General features: G+C 56.3%; 1 protein-coding gene across 2 annotated transcripts in view; it reads left to right on the forward strand.

The window, feature by feature from the left end:
- Positions 1 to 26,835, forward strand: part of LOC144486743 (pleckstrin homology domain-containing family O member 1-like) — a 111,660-nt gene that overhangs the window by 44,416 nt on the left and 40,409 nt on the right. Inside the window, exon 6 of one of the 2 annotated variants that reach the window (XR_013496334.1) lies at positions 610 to 2,903. Coding sequence is in view for 1 of the 2 variants with exons in the window: in XM_078204772.1 (XP_078060898.1) it covers positions 610 to 1,302 (693 nt within the window). In the remaining variant the exon portion in view is untranslated. Of the gene's footprint in view, positions 1 to 609; positions 5,071 to 26,835 lie in introns of those variants that run through there. The other variant, XM_078204772.1, reaches the window with a different exon arrangement.

Consider the following 26,835-nt stretch of genomic DNA (forward strand, 5'->3'; position numbering starts at 1 on the left):
GAATAGCCTGCAGATATTCGCTCTGAGGGCGGTTGGGGTGAGGTTGCTGGGTTACCCACACCCCAGCAAGAACCGGTGCTTTAACAGCTTGTGGGTTAGAGAGAATATGGGCCTGTACTCATTGGAGTTTAGAAGGTTGAGGGGAGATCTTATAGAGACATATAAGATAATGAAGGGGCTGGATAGGGTAGAAGCAGCGAGGTTATTTCCACTTACAATGGATACAAGAACTAGGGGGCATCGCCTCAAAATACGGGGGAGTCAATTTAGAACAGAGTTGAGGAGGAACTTCTTCTCCCAGAGGGTAGTGAATCTTTGGAATTCTCTGCCCAATGAAGCAGTCGAGGCTACCTCGTTAAATGTGTTTAAGTCACAGATAGATAGATTTTTAACCACTAAGGGAATTAAGGGTTATGGGGAATGGGCGGGTAAGTGGAACTGAACCCACTATCGGATCAGCCATGATCTTATTGAATGGCGGGGCAGGCTTGAGGGGCTAGATGGCCTACTCCTGCTCCTATTTCTTATGTTCTTATGTTAATATTATATATAAAGAGCGGTGTGTGTGACCTGTGCAAGGTTAGTGACGTGTTTGTCTGGTGTCCACAGGCCTCTACGTCCACATCCGATGGCATGCTGACTCTCGACTTGATCCAGGAGGAGGATGCAGCCTTGGACCATCCTGGGACCTGCACAGAGAGTTTCTGCACCGACCAGCACAGTACGGGCCACCCCAAATCGAACTACGAAAGCTCCAACAAAGCCGGGGACACGGAGAAGGAGCGTTCATCCCACAACGGCAGCTTGCAGAAGAGAAGCAAGGGCAGGGAGAGGGAATCGGCCAGTTCCCTGGATCGGGAGGGGTCCTCCTCGCCAGAGATCCCAAAGAAACTGGCCTTTGCGGAGCTGAACAAGTGCGCGTCGGAGGAGATCCTGTCGCGGGCGGCGACGCGGAGGGGTTTCGAGAGCCAGGCGGGCAGGGTGGAGCGGGAGCAGTTGGGGCAGGTCAGAGAACTCGTCACGCTGAAGCTGGAGAGAACCCGGCAGCTGCTGCTGGAGTCCAGTGGCCACGCGAGCCACAAAAGACAGAGCAGAGACTCTTCGGGGAGGTCAGACGGCCAGAGCACCCCGCAGGAGACAGAGCGGCTACTGACTGAGGCTCTGGCCAACTGGAGCCAGGCCAAGCTGGTTCTGGAAGAGATCCAGCAGCTGAGGGACCTCTGCAAGCAACCGGTCCCCATGCTCATTGACCCAGCACTGTCGTCCTGCAGCCAACCTCCGTACAGGAAAAGTCTGATGTGAAACCCTGCCGGTTGATACAAACTCCTGCGTCTCGGCAATGCTCCTTCTCTTGCTCCAACTGAAGACCAGCCAGCCCGTCGGCTAAGGGTCACCGACCTTAACTCTGGGTCCAGCAACGGACAAGTCTGACCGGCCCGAGCTCGAGCCCGTCCTGTCTGCTGAAAGGCAGGAGGGCCAGGAGTCCAGCTGGACCCCCTCTGAACCCGGGTTTGAGGCCTCAGCCGTCTGTGCCCAGTGGCTGTGGGACCTGGCCTTTCAATACAGTGCCTGTGTTACAAACTGGAGATAGGCTGTACAATATTATAAACTCAGCCAATGTTACAAACTCAAGCTGCTTGTTCTGGGATGGCGGGGGGGTTAGGGGGGGGTGGGGGGAAGGAAGCTCCTCAGCTGCTGCTGCCCTGAAAACTACCCCCCCCCCTCTCAAATATAAAACCTCTTTTCAACCTTGATTGTGTCAGTATTCCCCGCCCCCAACCCCCTGGCATCAGGCGTCTTAACCCAAAAACAAAATACTACATGGATGCTGGAAATCTTGGAATTGGAAATGGAAAAGTGCTGGAAATATTCGGCAGGTCTGACAGCACCTGTGCAGAGAGAGAGAGAGAAATAGGGTGAATGTTTCAGGTCCCCAGAACAACATAGTGGGCCCAAGGGCCTGTTCCTTTGCTGTACTGTTCTACGTTCTAACTCTCATTCATGGTTACGGCCTATTTCTCTCTCTCTCTCCCCAACGCTTGGTCAGATCGGCTGCGTATTTTGTTCATATTTCAGGATAGTCTAACATTTTCGGGGTTCCCGCTTATAAAGGAGCTGTCGGAAAAAGATGTTAAAGTCCTCAGGATGGATGAATGGACATCTGTCCCCGACGGGGAGAGTTAAGCCTTTAACGCTTACAATCAATCTAAAACCACAGTCAATAAAACCTCAGAACTCCAGATACGATTACACACCCCACCCCCCTCCCTCCCTCCCTCCCTCCCTCCCACTCATGAGTTTGTTCACTATTCTCTGTCCACAGTTGGTTCAAACCCAATTCCTCCCCTGGGGTTCACCCGGGGAGCCCAATGGCCTAGTGGTATGATCGCTAGACTATTAATCCAGAAACTCAGCTAATGTTCTGGGGGGACCCCCGGGTTCGAATCCCGCCACGGCAGATGGTGGAATTTGAATTCAATTAAAAAAAAATATCTGGAATTAAGAATCTACTGATGACCCATTGTCGGAAAAACCCATCTTGTTCACTGGATAAAAGCAAATTACTGCGGGTGCTGGAATCTGAAACCAAAAGAGGAAAACGCTGGAAAATCTCAGCAGGTCTGGCAGCATCTGTAAGGAGAGAAAAGAGCTGATGTTTCAAGCCCAGACGACCCTTTGTCAAAGCTCAGCTCAGCTAAGCTGACATTTGGCGACCAGGCTTTGTCAAAGGGTCACCTGGACTCGAAACGTCAGCTCTTTTCTGCTGCCTTACAGATGCTGCCAGAGATTTTCCAGCATTTTCCTCTTTTGCCATCTGGTTCACCAATGTCTCTTTAGGGAAGGAAATCTGCCGTCCTTACCCCGGTCTGGCCTACATGTGACTCCAGAGCCACAGCAATGGGGTTGACTCTCAACTGCCCCAGTGAATTGGCCCAGGAAGTCACTCAGTTCAAGGATTGGGTAGTAAATGCTGGCCAGCCAGCCTCGCCCATGTCCCACAAATGAATAAACACCCGCATATCTTACCGCACCTATCACTCCCCCCACCCCTGCCGTCACTCGCCCCTCACCCTGTCCCACCTACCCTCCCTGTAATTGGCGTGCGGGTTGTCTTTGCGAGGGGGTAATACGGGTGCCGCCTCTCCTCAGGACTGGAGAACGGGTGGGCCGGACGGCTGAGGGTCGAGGCAAAACACTGCGGGTGCTGGAATCTGAAACAAAACGCTGGAAAAACTCAGCGGGTCTGACAGCGTCTGCGGAGAGAGAATACGGCCAACGTTTCGAGTCTGGATGACCCTTCGTCAGAGCTGAGGACAAAGAAAATTAGATACGATTTTGATCAGGGTGGGGAGAGGGGGGGGGGGGGCTGTAATTGGACAAAGGGAATGTAAATGGTGACGATAAAGGCTGGGAATGCTGCTAATAGCGTCCGTCCAGAGATCGGAATGTGTGAATGGCAGAAATCTTCTTCTGCGAACTTCTGATATCTCGCTCTCCATCTTGTCTTCCAACCCACAAGGGCCAACTGCCACATTCCTCAGGTTGTCCTCCGACACTCTGTAGCTTTGTTCTGCCATTCGCACACTCTGATCTCTTAATGGACGCTATTAGCATCTTTCTGGGCCTTTATCATCACCCAGTTACATTCTCTTTGTCCGATCACAGCCCCCCCACCAAATTCACCCCCCCCATCCACCCTTTTAGTGTAAATCTTATCCTATTTGCTTTATCTTTAGCTCTGGCAAAGGGTCATCCACACCCGAAACATCGGCACTATTCCACCTCCATAGATAAGACCATAAGACATAGGAGCAGAATTGGGCCATTCGGCCCATCGAGTCTGCTCCGCCATTCAATCATGGCTGATATTTCCCTCATTCCCATTCTCCTGCCTTTTCCCCATAACCCCTGACCCCCTTATTAATCAACAACCTATCTATCTCTGTCTTAAAGACACTCAATGACCTGGCCTCCACAGCCTTCTGTGGCAAAGAGTTCCACAGATTCACCACTCTCTGGCTGAAGAAATTCCTCCTCATCTCTGTTTTAAAGGATCATCCCTTTAGCCTGACGTTGTGCCCTCTGGTTCTAGTTTTTCCTACTAGTGGAAACATCCTCTCCACGTCCACTCTATCCAGGCCTCGCAGTATCCTGTAAGTTTCAATAAGATCCCCCCTCATCCTACTAAACTCCAACGAGTACAGACCCAGAGTCCTCAACCGTTCCTCATACGACAAGCTCTTCATTCCAGGATCATTCTTGTGAACCTCCTCTGGACCCTTTCCAAAGCCGGCACATCCTTCCTTAGATACAGGGCCCAAAACTGCTCATAATTCTCCAAATGGGGTCTGACCCAGAGCCTTATACATCCTCAGAAGTCCATCCCTGCTCTTGCATTCCAGTCCAGATGGGGTCTGACCAGAGTCTTCTACAGCCTCAGATGTTGTCAGACCTGCTGAGTTATTCCAGCATTTTCTGTTCTTGTTGCTGAAGTGTCAACCTCGTCTCAATAACCAGCTGTACCAATTCCAGGGAGGGGGGGGGGGGGGTGGCGCGGGGAAAGGGAGGGTTGCAAAGGACTTGTGATATTCCGAGCTTTGCAAAGGCAAGGGCAGGAAACGGACTGGAGTGGGTAAGGTACGACTCCCGATCCTTCTCGGGAAGGGTATATATTCATCTAACCAAGTGCTCATGTCTCAGTTCCGCAGTGTGAGGGTTTGTGTAGCCTGAATGTCTGATCTGATGCTTCTAACCCGCTCAGTGTTAAGGTGCTATACGGTCCCTCAGAACTGTTACTCTCTCAATATTTATTCTCGCACAGCCTTACATCAGCCTGAAGACTGCAACCTCAGTCACTTCGCCCCTTCAAGGCTGCCCTGGTGTTCTTTGGTTCCCTGAGCAACTTGGAGAGATCCGAAGGCAAATCAGGGCAGGAGGAAGTGACGGACTAACAACCTTTTATTTTTCCATGATGAATCTCTGGGTCTCCCCTTCCCCCCGCACTCCGATCCATCTTTATTTCTTTTGATTCTTTTTTTGGAAGCTGTGATTTTTTTAATAGAATTAAATTTAAAATGAGTAAAAACCACGCCTGCCTCCGGTCTCTGATTTTCCGCACAATGCCTGGACCGCCCGCGATACATTACTGACCCTCTTGTCTGAGTACACTTTCTCTCATCAGCCTTTCATTACAGATTCATATGTCCACAGTTTGAATGAAAACTGCCTTCTTAAAATGATCTTTGCATTCTCCTATCCTCCAGGGTGTAGAGAGGGGCATCACCGCTGGAAGGAAGAAGTAATAGTGTGATAGGTTTACACAGGCATTCTCCCATACCCCAGGGTGTAGAGAGGGGCACCACCACTGGAAGGAAGGAGTAATAGTGTGATAGGTTTACACAGGCATTCTCCCATACCCCAGGGTGTCGAGAGGGGCACCACCACTGGAAGGAAGAAGTAATAGTGTGATAGGTTTACACAGGCATTCTCCCATACCCCAGGGTGGAGAGAGGGGCACCACCACTGGAAGGAAGAAGTAATAGTGTGATAGGTTTACACAGGCATTCTCCCATACCCCAGGGTGTAGAGAGGGGCACCACCACTGGAAGGAAGAAGTAATAGTGTGATAGGTTTACACAGGCATTCTCCCATACTCCAGGGTGTAGAGAGGGGCACCACCACTGGAAGGAAGAAATAATAGTGTGATAGGTTTACGCCTGTGTAAACCTATCACACTATTACTTCTTCCTTCCAGTGGTGGTGCCCCTCTCTACACCCTGGGGTATGGGAGAATGCCTGTGGGGCCCAGCATGCACGGAAGGCCTCGACAGTGCCCACAGACTCCGCGTGCTCCCTCTCCAGGGACACCCGGCCACGACCCGCTCGGTTGCCCGCTGTCTGGGCCTGTTGGTGGCAAGTGTGGCCAGACCCAGGAGCAGGTTCACGAGGTGGGTCCTCTTCCTTCTCCACCCTCACCTCCTTCCCCACTGGGTGTCTGGAGCGTGAGACTGAAATGTAAATACAACATGAATAAAAGATATGTGGGATGGGTTGATTTGCCATGATAAATTGCCCCTGAATGTCAGGGGGGGGGGTAAATATGTGGGGTTACGGGGTGGGATTATTGTGGGTGCAGGCTCGATGGGCCAAATGGCCACCTTCTTCACTGCAGACTCTATGATTCTATGAAAGGTTTTTTTAGATCATTAAAAAGGGAGTGCAGTCTATAACACAAAAGGGACTTGAAAATTCTTTAAGAGGATGGCCTGGGGATTGAGGATGATGTACCCTGGGCCAACTGTTCCCTGCCCTCTAATCCTGCTTCACCTGACTACACGTGGTCTTGCTCTGCCTCCAATAGTGCAGCATCGTCGATTCAATGGATGATTTTGTTTTTTTTCCAGTCTTGCTGAAGTTCAGGCTCCGTGAGCGCTGGCAGTTCCCATCAGTGCCTCATGCAAGCGGTTTCTAATGAGTCGGCCACGGCTCAATGCCTCCGAGTCTCAGATTCTGGCTTCAAGTCCCACTCCCCAGACGTGAACACATAATCTGGATCAGCCGTACAAAGCAGTGCTGGGTGAGCCTGCGCTCACGGAAACTCCATCCTATGGATTGGAGATTAAACCAGGGCTTTACCTGGCCTCTTGGACGGGCACAAAGGATTCCATGGCACTTGAGGAAGAACAAAGAAAATTACAGCACAGGAACAGGCCCTTCGGCCCCTCCAAGCCTGCACCGACCATGCTGCCCGACTGAACTAAAACCCCCTACCCTTCCAGGGACCATATCCCTCTATTCCCATCTCATCCCTGTCAAGACGCCCCTTAAGAGTCACTATCGTATCTGCTTCCACTCCCTCCCCCGGCAGCGAGTTCCAGGCACCCACCACCCTCTGTGTAAAAAATCTGCCTCGTACATCTCCCTTAAACCTTGCCCCTCGCACCTTAAACCTGTGCCCCCGAGTAATTGACTCTTCCACCCTGGGAAAAAGCTTCTGACTATCCACTCTGTCCATGCCTCACTCAATCTTGTAGACTTCTATCAGGTCGCCCCTCAACCTCCGTCGTTCCAGTGAGAACAAACCAAGTTTCTCCAACCTCTCCTCATAGCTAATGCCCTCCATACCAGGCAACATCCTGGTAAATCTTTTCTGTACCCTCTCCAAAGTCTCCACGTCCTTCTGGTAGTGTGGTGACCAGAATTGAACACTATATTCCAAGTGCGGCCTAACTAAGGTTCTATAAAGCTGCAACATGACTTGCCAATTTTTAAACTCAATACCCCGGCCGATGAAGGCGACCATGCCGTATGCCTTCTTGACTACCTTCTCCACCTGCATTGCCACTTTCAGTGACCTGTGTACCTGTACACCCAGATCCCTCTGCCTATCAATACTCTTAAAGGTTCTGCCATTGACTGTATATTTCCTATCTGTATTAGACCGTCCAAAATGCATGAGCTCACATTTGTCCGGAGAAAGGAAGTTCTCCATTGTGACCTGGGACAATACGTATCCTCCAACCAACTCCCCCAATACAGATAGTTGGTCATTATCACATTGCTGTTTGTGTGTAAATTGCGCGCTACATTTTCACCATTGTAACATCTTTTTTAAAATTCATTCAAGGGATGTGGGAGCGGCTGGCTGGGCCGGCTCTGACTGCCCATCCCTAAATGCCCTGGATTTCAGAGGGTATTTAAGAGTCAGCCGTATGAAGATACGAACAAGGAGCAAGGGTAAGCCACTCAGCCCATCAAACCATTTGAGAAGATCATGGCTGATCTGACAGTCACCTCAAATCTTCACCCTGCCTGTCCACAGGATCCTATGGTGAGCTCCCAACACCGCCACCCCCCCCAACACCCCCCCCCCCCCCCCCCACTCTCCCCATCGCCCCCTCCACCCCACCCCTCCTTACCAAGGGTCTACCTTTTTTTATTCTTTTCTGGGACATGGGCGTCGCCGGCTGGGTCAGCATTTATTGCCCATCCCTAGTTGCCCTTGAGAGGGCATTTGAGAGTCAACCACATTGCTGTGGCTCTGGAGTCACATGTAGGCCAGACCGGGGTAAGGACGGCAGATTTCCTTCCCTAAAGGGAACCAGATGGGTTTTTCCGACAATGGGTCATCAGTAGATTCTTAATTCCAGATACTTTTTATTGAATTCAAATTCCACCATCTGCCGTGGTGGGATTCGAACCCGGGGTCCCCCCAGAACATTAGCTGAGTTTCTGGATTAATAGTCTAGCGATAATACCACAAGGCCATCACCTCGCCACATCTGCCTTAAAAATATACAAAAGTCTTTTCTTCCACAACCATATTTAGAATGAGTTCCAGAGACTCACAGCCCTCGAGTGAAACCAATTCTCCTAATCTGTGTGAAATGGGTGATCCCTTATTATGGATGATTTCAAATAAACCTGTTGGACTTTAACCTGGCGCTGTGAGACTTCTTACTGTGCCCCTACTTTTAAACAGTAACGCCTCTAGTTCCAGACTCTACTTTCTCAGAAGACTAAGGAAATTTGGCATGTCAGCTATGACTCTCATCAACTTTTACAAATGCGCCATAGAAAGCATTCTTTCAGGTTGTATCACAGCTTGGTATGGCTCCTGCTCTGCCCAAGACCGCAAGGAACTACAAAGGGTCATGAATGTAGCCCAATCCATCACTCAAACCAGCCTCCCATTCATTGACTCTGTCTACACTTCCCGCTGCCTCGGAAAAGCAGCCAGCATAATCAAGGGCCCCAAGCACCCCGGACATTCTCTCTTCCACCTTCTTCCGACGGGAAAAAGATACAAAAGTCTGAGGTCACGCACCAACTGACTCAAGAACAGCTTCTTCCCTGCTGCCGTCAGACTTTGGAATGGACCTATCTTGCATTAAGTTGATCTTTCTCTACACCCTAGCTATGACACTACATTCTGCACTCTCTCCTTTCCTTCTCCATGAACGGTATGCTTTGTCTGTATGCCCCTCATGATTTTATAGACCTCTATAAGGTCACCCCTCAGCCTCCTACGCTCCAGAGAAAAAAGTCCCAGTCTATCCAGCCTCTCCTTATAACTCAAACCATCAAGTCCCGGTAGCATCCTAGTAAATCTTTTCTGCACTCTTTCTAGTTTAATAATAGAACCATAGAAAATTACAGCTCAGAAACAGGCCTTTTGGCCCTTCTTGTCTGTGCCGAACCATTTTATGCCTAGTCCCACTGACCTGCATTTGGACCATATCCCTCCACACCCCTCTCATCCATGAACCCGTCCAAGTTTTCCTTAAATGTTAAAAGTGACCCCGCATTTACCACTTTATCCGGCAGCTCATTCCACACTCCCACCACTCTCTGCGTGAAGAAGCCCCCCCTAATATTCCCTTTAAACTTTTCTCCTTTCAATTATCCTAGCTATGACTGTAACACTACATTCTGCACCCTTTCCTTTCCTTTCCTTCTCTATGAACGGTATGCTTTGTCTGTACGGCGCGCAAGAAACAATATTTTCCACTGTATCCCAATACATGTGACAAGAATAAATCAAATCAAAGACTCTTCCACAAGAGGAAACATTCTCTCCGCCTCCAGCCTGTCAATAACCTCTCAAGATTTTATGCTTCAATGAATAGGAATCACTGCCTCTGCGATCAGGAATTGATTTGGGGCTTGTCTGGGACACACACAGTTAAGGCTCTGCCGATCAGTGAGGGGGAGGTAGGGAGGACGCGGAGTGCCTGACTATCTGACTGACTGCGGCACTCACATCTCCTTATTTGGGAAGAAACTGACCGGGGCACCTGATTGGAGCAGAGTGAGCAATGCGAGGAGGGAGAAACATCAAACAAGCCGACATGGGGGTGGGTGGGTGACTGAATGAAAGCGTGAGGCGCAGCAGGCCAGCAAGCTGTACCAGAGCTGTGGAACTCGACAGAATGGAGACACGCAATAATACATGACAATGTGAACAAGTTGCACTTCTCTGGCAGAGAAGGGGAGTTTTAAAGACATCCCCAGTTTCAGTGATCGGGTTTGCAATGTCTCAGTTCCAGCCTCCCACAAATGTCTGGAGACACATTCATTCCATCCCTCCTTTTAGAATTACTACCTCTGCCTTTCCCCTCGTGGATCGGTGGACCGTACATGTCTCGCACCGTCGCAGGGTCACTACTGAGGGAGCGCCGCACTGTGGGAGGGTCAGTGCTGAGGGAGCGCCGCACTGTGGGAGGGTCAGTGCTGAGGGAGCGCCGCACTGTGGGAGGGTCAGTGCTGAGGGAGCGCCGCACTGTGGGAGGGTCAGTGCTGAGGGAGCGCCGCACTGTGGGAGGGTCAGTGCTGAGGGAGCGCCGCACTGTGGGAGGGTCAGTGCTGAGGGAGCGCCGCACTGTGGGAGGGTCAGTGCTGAGGGAGCGCCGCACTGTGGGAGGGTCAGTGCTGAGGAAGCGCTGCACTGTGGGAGGATTAGTGCTGAGGGAGTGCCGCCCTGTGGGAGGGTCAGTGCTGTGGGAGTGCCGCACTGTGGGAGGGTCAGTGCTGAGGGAGCGTCCCACTGTGGGCGGGTCGGGGCTGATGGAGCGCCGCACTGTGGGAGGGTCAGTGCTGAGGGAGCGTCACACGCTGGGAGGGTCAGTGCTGAGGGAGTGCTGCACTGTGTGAGGGTCAGTGCTGAGGGAGCGCCGCCCTATGGGAGGGTCAGTGCTGAGGGAGTGCTGCACTGTGTGAGGGTCAGTGCTGAGGGAGCGCCGCACTGTGGGAGGGTCAGTGCTGAGGGAGCGCCGCACTGTGGGAGGGTCAGTGCTGAGGGAGCGCCGCACTGTGTGAGGGTCAGTGCTGAGGGAGCGCCGCACTGTGGGAGGGTCAGTGCTGAGGGAGCGCCGCACTGTGGGAGGGTCAGTGCTGAGGGAGCGCCGCACTGTGGGAGGGTCAGTGCTGAGGGAGCACCGCACTGTGGGAGGGTCAGTGCTGAGGGAGCGCCGCACTGTGCGTGGGTCAGTGCTGAGGGAGCGCCGCACTGTGGGGGGTCAGTGCTGAGGGAGCGCCGCACTGTGCGTGGGTCAGTGCTGAGGGAGCGCCGCACTGTGGGAGGGTCAGTGCTGAGGGAGCGCCGCACTGTGGGAGGGTCAGTGCTGAGGGAGCGCCGCACTGTGGGAGGGTCAGTGCTGAGGGAGCGCCGCACTGTGGAGGGTCAGTGCTGAGGGAGCGCCGCACTGTGGGAGGGTCAGTGCTGAGGGAGCGTCACACGCTGGGAGGGTCAGTGCTGAGGGAGTGCTGCACTGTGTGAGGGTCAGTGCTGAGGGAGCGCCGCCCTATGGGAGGGTCAGTGCTGAGGGAGTGCTGCACTGTGTGAGGGTCAGTGCTGAGGGAGCGCCGCACTGTGGGAGGGTCGGTGCTGAGGGAGCGCCGCACTGTGGGGGGTCAGTGCTGAGGGAGCGCCGCACTGTGCGTGGGTCAGTGCTGAGGGAGCGCCGCACTGTGGGAGGGTCAGTGCTGAGGGAGCGCCGCACTGTGGGAGGGTCAGTGCTGAGGGAGCGCCGCACTGTGGGAGGGTCAGTGCTGAGGGAGCGCCGCACTGTGGGAGGGTCAGTGCTGAGGGAGCGCCGCACTGTGGGAGGGGCAGTGCTGAGGGAGCGCCGCACTGTGGGAGGGGCAGTGCTGAGGGAGCGCCGCACTGTGGGAGGGTCAGTGCTGAGGGAGCGCCGCACTGTGGGAGGGGCAGTGCTGAGGGAGCGCCGCACTGTGGGAGGGGCAGTGCTGAGGGAGCGCCGCACTGTGGGAGGGGCAGTGCTGAGGGAGCGCCGCACTGTGGGAGGGTCAGTGCTGAGGGAGCGCCGCACTGTGGGAGGGTCAGTGCTGAGGGAGCGCCGCACTGTGGGAGGGTCAGTGCTGAGGGAGCGCCGCACTGTGGGAGGGTCAGTGCTGAGGGAGCGCCGCACTGTGGGAGGGTCAGTGCTGAGGGAGCGCCGCACTGTGGGAGGGTCAGTGCCGAGGGAGCGCCGCACTGTGGGAGGGTCGGTGCCGAGGGAGCGCCGCACTGTGGGAGGGTCGGTGCCGAGGGAGCGCCGCACTGTGGGAGGGTCGGTGCCGAGGGAGCGCCGCACTGTGGGAGGGTCGGTGCCGAGGGAGCGCCGCACTGTGGGAGGGTCGGTGCCGAGGGACCGCCGCACTGTGGGAGGGTCGGTGCCGAGGGAGCGCCGCACTGTGGGAGGGTCAGTGCCGAGGGAGTGCCGCACTGTGGGAGGGTCAGTGCCGAGGGAGTGCTGCACTGTGGGAGGGTCAGTGCCGAGGGAGCGCTGCACTGTGGGAGGGTCAGTGCCGAGGGAGTGCTGCACTGTGGGAGGGTCAGTGCCGAGGGAGTGCAACCACCGCCCCCCCCCCACACCCCCTAGCCCCCCCCCACCCCTAGCCCCCCCCACACCTAGCCCCCCCACACCCCTAGCCCCCCCCACACCCTAGCCCCCCCCACCCCACCCCCTAGCCCCCCACACCCCCTAGCCCCCCCCCACCCCCTAGCCCCCCCCACCCCCTAGCCCCCCCCCCACCCCCTAGCCCCCCCCCCACCCCCTAGCCCCCCCCCACCCCCTAGCCCCCCCACTCCCCCCCCTAGCCCCCACCCCCTAGCCCCCCCCCCCCACCCCCTAGCCCCCCCACTCCCCCCCTAGCCCCCACCCCCTAGCCCCCCCACTCCCCCCCCTAGCCCCCCCCCACCCCCCCCAGCCCCCCCCCACCCCCCCCCTAGCCCCCACCCCCTAGCCCCCCCCCCCACCCCCTAGCCCCCACCCCCTAGCGCCCCCCCCCACCCCCTAGCGCCCCCCCCCACCCCCCCACCCCCTAGCGCCCCCCCCCACCCCCCCACCCCCTAGCGCCCCCCCCCCCACCCCCTAGCGCCCCCCCCCACCCCCTAGCGCCCCCCCCCCACCCCCTAGCGCCCCCCCCACCCCCTAGGCCCCCCCCCCCTAGGCCCCCCCCCCACCCAGCCCCCCCCCCCCCACCCCCCCCCAGCCCAGCCCCCCCAGCCCAGCCCCCCCCCCCCCAGCCCCCCCCCGAGCCCCCAGCCCCCCCCCCCCAGCCCAGCCCCCCCCCCCCAGCCCAGCCCCCCCCCCCCAGCCCAGCCCTCCCCCCCAGCCCAGCCCCCCCCCCCCAAGCCCAGCCCCCCCCCCCCCAAGCCCAGCCCCCCCCCAAGCCCAGCCCCCCCCCCAGCCCAGCCCCCCCCCCCCCAGCCCAGCCCCCCCCCCCCCAGCCCAGCCCCCCCCCCCCCAGCCCAGCCCCCCCCCCCCAGCCCCCCCCAGCCCAGCCCCCCCCCCCAAGCCCAGCCCCCCCCCCCCCAAGCCCCCCCCCCCCAAAGCCCCCCCCCCCCCAAAGCCCCCCCCCCCCCCCCAAATTCCCAGTGAGACTACTCTGGGCCAGTGCGGTAACATCCCCCTCAATCCCACTGAGGCTGCTCGGGGGGGGGGGGGAGGGGGAGGGATCAGTGCTGGGGAGGTCAGTGCTGGGGGAGGGGGGAATGGGGTCAGGGGTCAGTGCTGGGAAGGGGAAATGGGGTCAGGGGTCACTGCTGGGGAGGGGGAATGGGGTCAGGGGTCAGTGCTGGGAAGGGGAAATGGGGTCAGGGGTCACTGCTGGGGAGGGGGGAATGGGGTCAGGGGTCAGTGCTGGGGAGGGGGGAATGGAGTCAGTGGTGGGGAGGGGGGAATGGGGTCAGGGGTCAGTGCTGGGAAGGGGAAATGGGGTCAGGGGTCAGTGCTGGGAGGGGGAAATGGGGTCAGTGCTGAGAAGGGGAAATGGGGTCAGGGGTCAGTGCTGGGGAGGGGGGAATGGGGTCAGTGCTGAGAAGGGGAAATGGGGTCAGGGGTCAGTGCTGGGGAGGGGGGAATGGGGTCAGGGGTCAGTGTGAAGATGCCAAGATGGAGACAATGTCCCAACTGCGACCATCCCGCCGGGGATGCTCCTGAACACGCCCCGCCCACTGTCCATAGCCCCGCCCACTGTCCATAGCCCCGCCCACTGCCCGCCCCCTCCCCCCGGGACCAACCGACTCCTCCTCGTGTGCCCGGGCCGTGTGCAGCGCAGCTCCGCTTGGCGCGCGAGAGAGGAAGCGCCCTGAGGGGTCACCGCCCCCCCCCACCAAATACTAACCCTCCCCTCAACCCCCTCACCCCCAACACTAAAGCTCAAATCACAGCCTCACCCCCAACACTAACCTCACCCCCAACACTAACCTCACCCCCAACACTAACCCTCACCCCCTACACTAACCCCTCCACAATCCCCGTCCTCAAAACACTAACCCCTCCACACCCCCCTCTCAAAACACTAACCCTCCACACCCCCTCCTCAAAACACTAACCCTCCACACCCCCTCCTCAAAACACTACCCCTCCACACCCCCTCCTCAAAACACTAACCCTCCACACCCCCTCCTCAAACACTAACCCTCCACACCCCCTCCTCAAAACACTAACCCTCCACACCCCCTCCTCAAAACACTAACCCTCCACACCCCCTCCTCAAAACACTAACCCTCCACACCCCCTCCTCAAAACACTAACCCTCCACACCCCCTCCTCAAAACACTAACCCTCCACATCCCCTCCTCAAAACACTAACCCTCCACATCCCCTCCTCAAAACACTAACCCTCCACACCCCCTCCTCAAAACACTAACCCTTCACACCCCCTCCTCAAAACACTAACCCTCCACACCCCCTCCTCAAAACACTAACCCTCCACACCCCCTCCTCAAAACACTAACCCTCCCCACCCCCTCCTCAAAACACTAACCCTCCACAATCCCCGTCCTCAAAACACTAACCCTTCACACCCCCTCCTCAAAACACTAACCCTCCACACCCCCTCCTCAAAACACTAACCCTCCACACCCCCTCCTCAAAACACTAACCCTCCACACCCCCTCCTCAAAACACTAACCCTCCACATCCCCTCCTCAAAACACTAACCCTCCACACCCCCTCCTCAAAACACTAACCCTCCACACCCCCTCCTCAAAACACTAACCCTCCACACCCCCTCCTCAAAACACTAACCCTCCACACCCCCTCCTCAAAACACTAACCCTCCCCACCCCCTCCTCAAAACACTAACCCTCCACACCCCCTCCTCAAAACACTAACCCTCCACACCCCCCTCCTCAAAACACTAACCCTCCACACCCCCTCCTCAAAACACTAACCCTCCACACCCCCCTCCTCAAAACACTAACCCTCCACACCCCCTCCTCAAAACACTAACCCTCCACACCCCCTCCTCAAAACACTAACCCTCCACACCCCCTCCTCAAAACACTAACCCTCCACACCCCCTCCTCAAAACACTAACCCTCCACAACCCCCTCCTCAAAACACTAACCCTCCACACCCCCTCCTCAAAACACTAACCCTCCCCACCCCCTCCTCAAAACACTAACCCTCCACACCCCCTCCTCAAAACACTAACCCTCCACACCCCCCTCCTCAAAACACTAACCCTCCACACCCCCTCCTCAAAACACTAACCCTCCACACCCCCTCCTCAAAACACTAACCCTCCACACCCCCTCCTCAAAACACTAACCCTCCACATCCCCCTCCTCAAAACACTAACCCTCCACACCCCCGTCCTCAAAACACTAACCCTCCACACCCCCTCCTCAAAACACTAACCCTCCACATCCCCCTCCTCAAAACACTAACCCTCCACACCCCCTCCTCAAAACACTAACCCTCCACACCCCCTCCTCAAAACACTAACCCTCCCCACCCCCCTCCTCAAAACACTAGCCCTCCACACCCCCTCCTCAAAACACTAACCCTCCACACCCCCTCCTCAAAACACTAACCCTCCACACCCCCTCCTCAAAACACTAACCCTCCACACCCCCTCCTCAACACACTAACCCTCCACACCCCCTCCTCAAAACACTAACCCTCCCCACCCCCCTCCTCAAAACACCAACCCTCCACACCCCCTCCTCAAAACACTAACCCTCCCCACCCCCTCCTCAAAACACTAACCCTCCACACCCCCTCCTCAAAACACTAACCCTCCACACCCCCCTCCTCAAAACACTAACCCTCCACACCCCCTCCTCAAAACACTAACCCTCCACACCCCCTCCTCAAAACACTAACCCTCCACACCCCCTCCTCAAAACACTAACCCTCCCCACCCCCCTCCTCAAAACACTAACCCTCCCCACCCCCCTCCTCAAAACACCAACCCTCCCCAGCCCCTCCTCAAAACACTAACCCTCCACACCCCCTCCTCAAAACACTAACCAAAGGACAAAGAACAATACAGCACAGGAACAGGCCCTTCGGCCCTCCAAGCCCGTGCCGTTCCCTGGTCCAAACTAGACCATTCTTTTGCATCCCTCCATTCACACTCCGTTCATGTGGCTATCTAGATAAGTCTTAAACGTTCCCAGTGTGTCCGCCTCCACCACCTTGCCTGGCAGCGCATTCCAGGCCCCCACCACCCTCTGTGTAAAATACGTCCTTCTGATATCCGTGTTAAACCTCCCCCCCCTTCACCTTGAACCTATGACCCCTCGTGAACGTCACCACCGACCTGGGGAAAAGCTTCCCACCGTTCACCCTATCTATGTCTTTCATAATTTTATACACCCCTATTAAGTCTCCCCTCATCCTCCGTCGTTCCGGTGAGAACAACGCCAGTTTACCCAATCTCTCCTCATAACTAAGCCCCTCCATACCAGGCAACATCCTGGTAAACCTCCTCTGCACTCTCTCTAAAGCCTCCACGTCCTTCTGGTAGTGTGGCGACCAGAACTGGACGCAGAATTCCAAATGCGGCCGAACCAACGTTCGAAACAACCGTAACATCAGACCCCAACTTTTATACTCTATGCCCCGTCCTATAAAGGCAAGCATGCCATATGCCTTCTTCACCACCTTCTCCACCTGTGACGTCACCTTCAAGGATCTGTGCTATCAGACAGGAACTATCTGTACTATCTGATCTGCACTGCCAAAACACTAACCCTCCACACCCCCTCCTCAAAACACTAACCCTGCACACCCCGCTCCTCAAAACACTAACCCTCCACACCCCCTCCTCAAAATACTAACCCTCCACACCCCCTCCTCAAAACACTAACCCTCCACACCCCCTCCTCAAAACACTAACCCTGCCCACCCCCTCCTCAAAACACAAACCCTCCACACCCCCTCCTCAAAACATTAACCCTCCACACCCCCTCCTCAAAACACTAACCCTCCACACCCCCTCCTCAAAACACTAACCCTCCACACCCCCTCCTCAAAACACTAACCCTGCACACCCCCTCCTCAAAACACTAACCCTCCACACCCCCTCCTCAAAACATTAACCCTCCACACCCCCTCCTCAAAACACTAACCCTCCACACCCACTCCCCAAAACAAAAACCCTCCACACCCCCTCCTCAAAACACTAACCCTCCACAACCCCTCCTCAAAACACTAACCCTCCACAACCCTCTCTTCAAAACACTAACCCTCCACACCCCCTCCTCAAAACACAAACCCTCCACACCCCCTCCTCAAAACACTAACCCTCCACACCCCCTCCTCAAAACACAAACCCTCCACACCCCCTCCTCAAAACACAAACCCTCCACACCCCCTCCTCAAAACACTAACCCTCCACACACCCTCCTCAAAACACAAACCCTCCACACCCCCTCCTCAAAACACAAACCCTCCACACCCCCTCCTCAAAACACTAACCCTCCACACCCCCTCCTCAAAACACTAACCCTCCACAACCCCCTCCTCAAAACACCAATCCTCCACAACCCCTCCTCAAAACACTAACCCTCCACAACCCCCTCCTCAAAACACCAATCCTCCACAACCCCTCCTCAAAACACTAACCCTCCACAACCCCCTCCTCAAAATACTGGCCCTCCACACCCCCTCCTCAAAACACTAACCCTCCACACCCCCCTCCTCAAAACACTAACCCTCCACACCCCCCTCCTCAAAACACTAACCAAAGAACAAAGGACAAAGAACAATACAGCACAGGAACAGGCCCTTCGGCCCTCCAAGCCCGTGCCGCTCCCTGGTCCAAACTAGACCATTCTTTTGCATCCCTCCATTCACACTCCGTTCATGTGGCTATCTAGATAAGTCTTAAACGTTCCCAGTGTGTCCGCCTCCACCACCTTGCCTGGCAGCGCATTCCAGGCCCCCTCCACCCTCTGTGTAAAATACGTCCTTCTGATATCCGTGTTAAACCTCCCCCCCTTCACCTTGAACCTATGACCACTCATGAACGTCACCACCGACCTGGGGAAAAGCTTCCCACCGTTCACCCTATCTATGCCTTTCATAATTTTATACAGCTCTATTAAGTCTCCCCTCATCCTCCGTCGTTCCAGTGAGAACAACCCCAGTTTACCCAATCTCTCCTCATAACTAAGCCCCTCCATACCAGGCAACATCCTGGTAAACCTCCTATGCACTCTCTCTAAAGCCTCCACGCCCTTCTGGTAGTGTGGCGACCAGAACTGGATGCAGTATTCTAAATGCAAATCCAAATGCACCCCCTCCTCAAAACACTAACCCTCCACATCCCCCTCCTCAAAACACTAACCCTCCACATCCCCCTCCTCAAAACACTAACCCTCCACATCCCCCTCCTCAAAACACTAACCCTCCACACCCCCTCCTCAAAACACTAACCCTCCACACCCCCTCCTCAAAACACTAACCCTCCACACCCCCTCCTCAAAACACTAACCCTCCACATCCCCCTCCTCAAAACAGTAACCCTCCACATCCCCCTCCTCAAAACACTAACCCTCCACACCCCCTCCTCAAAACACTAACCCTCCACAGCCCTCCTCAAAACACTAACCCTCCACAACCCCCTCCTCAAAACACTAACCCTCCACACACCCTCCTCAAAACACTAACCCTCCACATCCCCCTCCTCACAACACTAACCCTCCACACCCCCTCCTCAAAACACTAACCCTCCACACCCCCTCCTCAAAACACTAACCCTCCACGCACCCTCCTCAAAACACTAACCCTCCACACCCCCTCCTCAAAACACTAACCCTCCACATCCCCCTCCCCAAAACACTAACCCTCCATACCCCTTCCTCAAAACTCTAACCCTCCACACCCTCCTCCTCAAAACACTAACCCTCCACACCCCCTCATGAAAACACTAACCCTCCACACCCCCTCCTCAAAACACTAACCCTCCATACATCACTCCTCAAAACACTAACCCTCCACACCCCCCTCCGCAAAACACTAACCCTCCACATCCCCTCCTCAAACGCTAACCCTCCACACCCCCTCCTCAAACGCTAACCCTCCACACCCCCTCCTCAAACGCTAACCCTCCACACCCCCTCCTCAAAACGCTAACCCTCCACATCCCCCTCCTGAAGATTTGAGGGCAGTTGGAGTTCTGGGACGGTTTGTGGGGCGTTATGCTGTTTTTGATGGGGTTCGGATTTTGGAGGGGTTTGGGTTTAGGGGCACAATGTTGTGAGGGGGTTTAGATTTTGTGGGGTACAGTGGTGAGGAGGTGGTTCGTGTTTGGGGGAACAATGGTGAGGAGGGTGGGTTCGGTTTTGAGGGGGTTACCGTGGTGAGGGGGGGTTGGGTTTTGAGGGGTTACAGTGGTGAGGGGGGGTTTTGAGGGGGTTACCGTGGTGAGGAGGGGGGTTTTGAGGGGGTTACAGTGATGAGGGGGGGTTTTGAGGGGGTTACAGTGGTGAGGAGGGGGGTTTTGAGGGGGTTACCGTGGTGAGGGGGGGTTGGGTTTTGAGGGGTTACAGTGATGAGGGGGAGTTTTGAGGGGGTTACAGTGGTGAGGAGGGGGGTTTTGAGGGGGTTACCATGGTGAGGAGGGGGGTTTTGCAGGGGTTACAGTGGTGAGGAGGGGGGGGGGGTTTGAGGGGGTTACAGTGGTGAGGAGGGGGGGTTTTGAGGGGGTTACAGTGGTGAGGAGGGGGGTTTTGGGGGGTTACAGTGGTGAGGAGGGGGGTTTTGGGGGGTTACAGTGGAGATGAGGGGGTTTTTGAGGGGTTTACAGTGGTGAGGGGGGATTGGGTTTTGAGAGGTTACAGTGGTGACGAGGTTCGGGTTTTGGGGGTTACAGTGGTGACGAGGTTCAGGTTTTGGGGGTTACAGTGGTGACGAGGTTCGGGTTTTGGGGGTTACAATGGTGACGAGGTTCGGGTTTTGGGGGTTACAGTGGTGAGGAGGGGGGTTTTGAGGGGGTTACAGTGGTGAGGAGGGGATTTTGAGGGGGTTACAGTGGTGAGGAGGGGGGTTTTGAGGGGGTTACAGTGGTGAGGAGGGGGTTTTGAGGGGGTTACAGTGGTGAGGAGGGGGTTTGGAGGGGGTTACAGTGGTGGGTGGGTGTTGTGTTTTGGGGGGTACAGTGGTGAGGAGCGGGGTTTAGGTTTTGGGTGTTATGTTTTTTGGTGGGGTTTAGGGGATTGGAGTTTTGGGGGAATATTTTGAGCCTTAACACACTCAAACCCCCCAAAAACCCTACCCCTGCCTCACCATTGTACCCCTCCCAAAACTAAACCTCCATTCACCACTGTACCCCCAAAATCCTCAACCCCCCAAAACCCAACCCCCCAAACCCTAACCCCACTCCTCACCATTCTCCCCTCTCAAAACCTAAACCCCCTCCTCACCTCTGTACCCCCAAAATTCCAAACCCCCCAAAACCCAACCCCCCAAACCCTAACCCCACTCCTCACCATTCTCCCCTCTCAAAACCTAAGCCCCCTCCTCACCACTGTACCCCCAAAATCCTAAACCCCCCAACACTCAACCCCCCAAAACCCAACCCCCCAAACCCTAACCCCACTCCTCACCATTCTCCCCTCTCAAACACTAACCTTCTCCTCACCACTGTAATCCCAAAACCAATCCCCCCTCCTTATCATTGTACCCACTCAAACCTAACCCCCCTCCTCACCACTGTACCCCCAAAACCAACCCCCCTCCTCACCACTCCCCCAAAACCCAACCCCCCAAACCCTAACCCTCCTCCTCACCATTCTACCCCCTCAAAACCTAAACCCCCCCCTCACCACTATCCCAAAACCCAACCTCCCAAACTTTAACCCCCCTCCTCACCATTGTACCCACTCAAAACCCAACCCCCCTCCTCACCACTGTAACCCCCTCAAAACCCCCCTCCTCACCACTGTAACCCCTCAAAACCCAACCCCCCTTCCTCACCATTGTACCCACTCAAACCCTAACCCGCTCCTCACCATTGTACCCAAATAAACCCCCACTTTCCCCCTGCTGTGTCACCCCCACCTTCCCCCTGCTGTGTCACCCCCACCTTCCCCCTGCTGTGTCACCCCCACCTAAGTTCCCTCTTGACCACCCACTATAACCCCCACCCAAATCACTTCCTTCTCCCTCACTTTACTTCCTCACCCAAACCTTCTCTTCATCTTCCATTGTACCCCCACTTATACCCCCTCCTCAATTCCTGGCCTTGGGTCACTGTCTGTGCGGAGTCTGCACGGTCTCCCTGTGTGTGCGTGGGTTTCCTCCGGGTGCTCCGGTTTCCTCCCACAGTCCCAAAGATGTGCAGGTTAGGTTGATTGGCCATTCTAAATTGTCCCTTAGTGCCCTGGAATGTGTAGGTTAGAGGGATTAGCAGGGTAAATATGTGGGGTTACGGGGATAGAGCCTGGGGAGGATTGTGGTCAGTGCAGACCGATGGGCCGAATGGCCTCCTTCTGCACTGTAGGGATTCTATGTATTCTTTTAGATCTGGCAAATAAGCTTAGGTTAACTTTGCTTAAAAGAGTGAGGAGGGACAAGTTAATAGCTCAGCATTTAAAATCGCCAGAAACATTTTCAATCAATGTGGAATTGGCTAGAATTCAATTACAAATGAAACAGATGCAACAAGAAAAAGAATTGAGACAGCTTAAATGAGAAAAGGAAATGAGACAGCTTGAGTTGCAATTAGAAGCAAAGGAAAGAGAGGGGGAAAGGAGAAAAGAGACCATCTGAACGTCAGAAACTCAACAAAAACTTAAACTGGTGGAGGCAAAGGGGAAAAGTTGAGAAGTGATGAGGTTAGTGAGGAAAGAATTAACCCACCTTCGTCCAAGGGCTAGTGGGGAAATGTTTAAATATATTCAAGTGCTGCCAAGGTTTGATGAGCAAGATGTAGAGGCTGTTTTCATTTCATTTGAGTAAGTAGCTAAATAGAATGCTCACAAACCATGTGGGTATAGTTGATTCTAACGAAGTTGGTAGGTAGAGCTAGTGAGGTGTTTGCATCACTATCAGAGGAGATATCTAGGGATTACGGATGTGAGAAAAGCCATTTTAAGTGCGTATGAACGAGTGCCAGAGCTTTACAGACAGAAGTTTGATCTTTGTCAGGGTGCCAGATTAGAAACCAAGCTATGTTATGGCCAGACTAGACCCCAGTGTTTTTTTTCTATTTTGGCATGAATGTGAGGAAAGGATGCTTTACTCCAGGAGCAATTCCACTGACAAATTACAGATCTTAACAAAACAAGCTTTATTATTTGTGTCACAAGTAGGCTTATATTTAACACTGCAATGAAGTTATTGTGAAAATCCCCTAGTCGCCACACTGTGGTGCCTGTTCCGGTTACACTGAGGGAGAATTTAGTACGGCCAATGCACCCTAACCAGCACGTCTTTCGGACTGTGGGAGGAAACCGGAGCACCCGGAGGAAACCCACGCAGACACGGGGAGAACGTGCAGACTCCGCACAGACAGTGACCCAAGGCCAGGAATTGAACCCGGGTCCCTGGCGCTGTGAGATAGCAGCGCTAACCACCGTGCATTCAAGTATAACTCTAACAAAATGAAACAGTTAACTTTTAACCATTGAACGACCTTTTAAACATGAAAAGAAACAACTTTTAACTTCTAACTTATGACTATTCTGTTCCAGTTAAGCAGTGTTTCTCTTATAGACTTAAACCCCACTTTAAAAATAGTTAGCAAATCCAGGCGTACTTGCTTTAACCTTTATTAACAGCTTTGGAACTATCAGAGAGAGGGCTGCTATCTTTAACCAGCCCCCCCCCCCCTCGCTATTGGATGCAAAGTTTTTTTTTCAATTACAAACCTACCACCACCCATTTTGAGTATCACATGACGATATGACCCTGTATACCTAACTTGCCTTTCCATTACTTTAATTAAGAAAACACCCCAAGGGTCCTTTTCATTGGTAAACAAAAGCTCACTAACCCTTCTGCTAAAGAAACACTTACATGGTTAAAATGAGTAATTATCCTGCTTTCCAGCATCTGCTGCATTCATAATCAGACAAACTGACTGCTTGTAACAAAACACTGCATCTTAAAGCCAACCTCAAACATAATATGTTAATAGTAAAGTATCATCACACTGTCCACCCACCTAAACACCACATCACCACCCACTCTACCCCCAACTACTTAAAGCCCCATCTCACCACTCCCCCTCCCTGTACACTCCATCTTTACCCTCTCCATTTCTACACTCTCTTACTCCCCTGAACTCCCTGCTCAATCCTCTCCTCAGCACCTTCCCTCACCCTGCCTTAGCACTTTTCCCTCAGGATGTGGAGATGCCGGCGTTGGACTGGGGTAAACACAGTAAGAAGTCTCACAACACCAGGTTAAAGTCCAACAGGTTTATTTGGTAGCACGAGCTTTCGGAGCGCTGCTCCTTCATCAGGTGAGTGTTTTACAAACAGGGCATATACAGACACAGCCACAATTGCAAGATAATGGTTGGTTTGTGGGTCTTTACAGGTACAGACAGAGCGAGTGGAGAGAGGGATAATCACAGGTTAAAGAGGTGTGAATCGTCTCAAGCCAGGACAGTTAGTAACTATTTACCAAATAAACCTGTTGGCCTTTACCCTCATGTCAACCCTCCATTGTCCGCTGTATCCTCCCCAGTTATCCTCTTTCCTCACCCTATCTCAGCCTCGTTCTGTTCCCCCATCATCTCCCTCATCCCGCCTAATCCTCTCCCTTTATCCAGTTCTAGCTTCCTCATTCTCTCTTCAATCTTCCTCTCCCTCCCTCCCTCCCTGTTCCACCATTCACAGCGCTCCATTCCTCCTCCACGTAATACAAATGTACGAACAAGTGACAGGAGTTGGCCATTCGGCCCCTCGGGGCAGATCCGCCATTTAATAAGTGCATGGCTGATCTCCAAATCTGTGTCCTGCCTCAACCCAACAATCTATCACCCTGGGTTTACCAAGAATCTATCCACCTTTGCCTTAAAAATACTCAGGATGCTTCCATCACCTCTTCAAGAAGAGAGCTCCAAAGATTCACGACCCTCAGAGAAATGTGTCCCATCTCTATTTTAAAGAGGTGACTGCTCCCCTTATCCTCCACATTCCTTTCTCCGTCTCCCTTTGATTTTCTTACTTTAACTTCTCTCAACTCCCCTTTTCCCCCACCCTCTTTCGCTCTCCCATCCACCCTTCCCCTCCACCCTATCCCTTGCCCTGCCCCCTCGCCCTGCCCCCTCCCCCTTGTCCCTTGCCCCTCGATTCCCTGACCCTCGCCCCCTCCCCCTTGACCCTCGCCCCCTCCCCCTTGACCCTCGCCCCCTCCCCCTTGACCCTCGCCCCCTCCCCCATGACCCTCGCCCCCTCCCCCATGACCCTCGCCCCATCCCCCTTGACCCTCGCCCCCTCCCCCTTGACCCTCGCCCCCTCCCCCTTGACCCTCGCCCCCTCCCCCTTGACCCTCGCCCCCTCCCCCTTGACCCTCGCCCCCTCCCCCTTGCCCCTCGCCCCTTCCCCCTTGCCCCTCGCCCCCTCCCCCTTGCCCCTCGCCCCCTCCCCCTTGCCCCTCGCCCCCTCCCCCTTGCCCCTCGCCCCCTCCCCCTTGCCCCTCGCCCCCCTCCCTGCCCTTGCCCCCTCGCCCCTCCCCTCCCCCTTGCCCCTCCCCCCTTGCCCCTCGCCCCCTCCCCCTTGCCCCTCGCCCCCCCCCTTGCCCCTCGCCCCCTCCCCCTTGCCCCTCGCCCCCTCCCCCTTGCCCCTCGCCCCCTCCCCCTTGCCCCTCGCCCCCTCCCCCTTGCCCCTCGCCCCCTCCCCCTTGCCCCTCGCCCCCTCCCCCTTGCCCCTCGCCCCCTCCCCCTTGCCCCTCGCCCCCTCCCCCTTGCCCCTCGCCCCCTCCCCCTTGCCCCTCGCCCCCTCCCCCTTGCCCCTCGCCCCCTCCCCCTTGCCCCTCGCCCCCTCCCCCTTGCCCCTCGCCCCCTCCCCCTTGCCCCTCTCCCCCTCCCCCTTGCCCCTCTCCCCCTCCCCCTTGCCCCTCTCCCCCTCCCCCTTGCCCCTCTCCCCCTCCCCCTTGCCCCTCTCCCCCCTCCCCCTTGCCCCTCTCCCCCTCCCCCTTGCCCCTCTCCCCCTCCCCCTTGCCCCTCTCCCCCTCCCCCTTGCCCCTCTCCCCCTCCCCCTTGCCCCTCTCCCCCTCCCCCTTGCCCCTCTCCCCCTCCCCCTTGCCCCTCTCCCCCTCCCCCTTGCCCCTCTCCCCTTCCCCCTTGCCCCTCTCCCCCTCCTTTGGTCTCCCCCCTCCCCCTTGCCCCTCTCCCCCTCCCCCTTGCCCCTCTCCCCCTCCCCCTTGCCCCTCTCCCCCTCCCCCTTGCCCCTCTCCCCTTCCCCCTTGCCCCTCTCCCCCTCCTTTGGTCTCCCCCCTCCCCCTTGCCCCTCTCCCCCTCCCCCTTGCCCCTCTCCCCCTCCCCCTTGCCCCTCTCCCCCTCCCCCTTGCCCCTCTCCCCTTCCCCCTTGCCCCTCTCCCCCTCCTTTGGTCTCCCCCCTCCCCCTTGCCCCTCTCCCCCTCCCCCTTGCCCCTCTCCCCCTCCCCCTTGCCCCTCTCCCCTTCCCCCTTGCCCCTCTCCCCCTCCTTTGGTCTCCCCCCTCCCCCTTGCCCCTCTCCCCCTCCCCCTTGCCCCTCTCCCCCTCCCCCTTGCCCCTCTCCCCCTCCCCCTTGCCCCTCTCCCCCTCCCCCCTCCCCCTTGCCCCTCTCCCCCTCCCCCTTGCCCCTCTCCCCCTCCCCCTTGCCCCTCTCCCCCTCCCCCTCGCCCCTCTCCCCCTCCCCCTCCCCCCTCTCCCCCTCCCCCTCCCCCTCTCCCCTCTCCCCCTCCCCCTCCCCCCTCTCCCCCTCCCCCTCCCCCCTCTCCCCCTCCCCCTCCCCCCTCTCCCCCTCCCCCTCCCCCCTCTCCCCCTCCCCCTCCCCCCTCTCCCCCTCCCCCTCCCCCTTGCCCCCTCCCCCTCCCCCTTGCCCCTCTCCCCCTCCCCCTTGCCCCTCTCCCCCTCCCCCTTGCCCCTCTCCCCCCTCCCCCTTGCCCCTCTCCCCCTCCCCCTTGCCCCTCTCCCCCTCCCCCTTGCCCCTCTCCCCCTTGCCCCTCTCCCCCTCGCCCCTCTCCCCCTCCCCCTTGCCCCTCTCCCCCTCCCCCTTGCCCCTCTCCCCCTCCCCCTTGCCCCTCTCCCCCTCCCCCTTGCCCCTCTCCCCCTCCCCCTTGCCCCTCTCCCGCTCCCCCTTGCCCCTCTCCCCCTCCCCTTGCCCCTCTCCCCTTCCCCCTTGCCCCTCTCCCCTTCCCCCTTGCCCCTCTCCCCTTCCCCCTTGCCCCTCTCCCCCTCCTTTGGTCTCCCCCTCTTTCCAGATCCTGGCCTGGTGATGCCTGATTTCAGCACACAGCAGGTTAACAGGTAGTTGTGATGTCTCTGCCTGTGAATGTGAGGGGAGGGTGCGGCAATATTGAAGCTGTTTATTCAGCTGACACCATACACCTTGGGGAACTGGACATCCTGTGAATATCGAACCATGAGCGACAAGC

Source organism: Mustelus asterias, unplaced genomic scaffold (genome assembly GCF_964213995.1).
Source record: "Mustelus asterias unplaced genomic scaffold, sMusAst1.hap1.1 HAP1_SCAFFOLD_443, whole genome shotgun sequence".
NCBI lineage: Eukaryota > Metazoa > Chordata > Chondrichthyes > Carcharhiniformes > Triakidae > Mustelus > Mustelus asterias.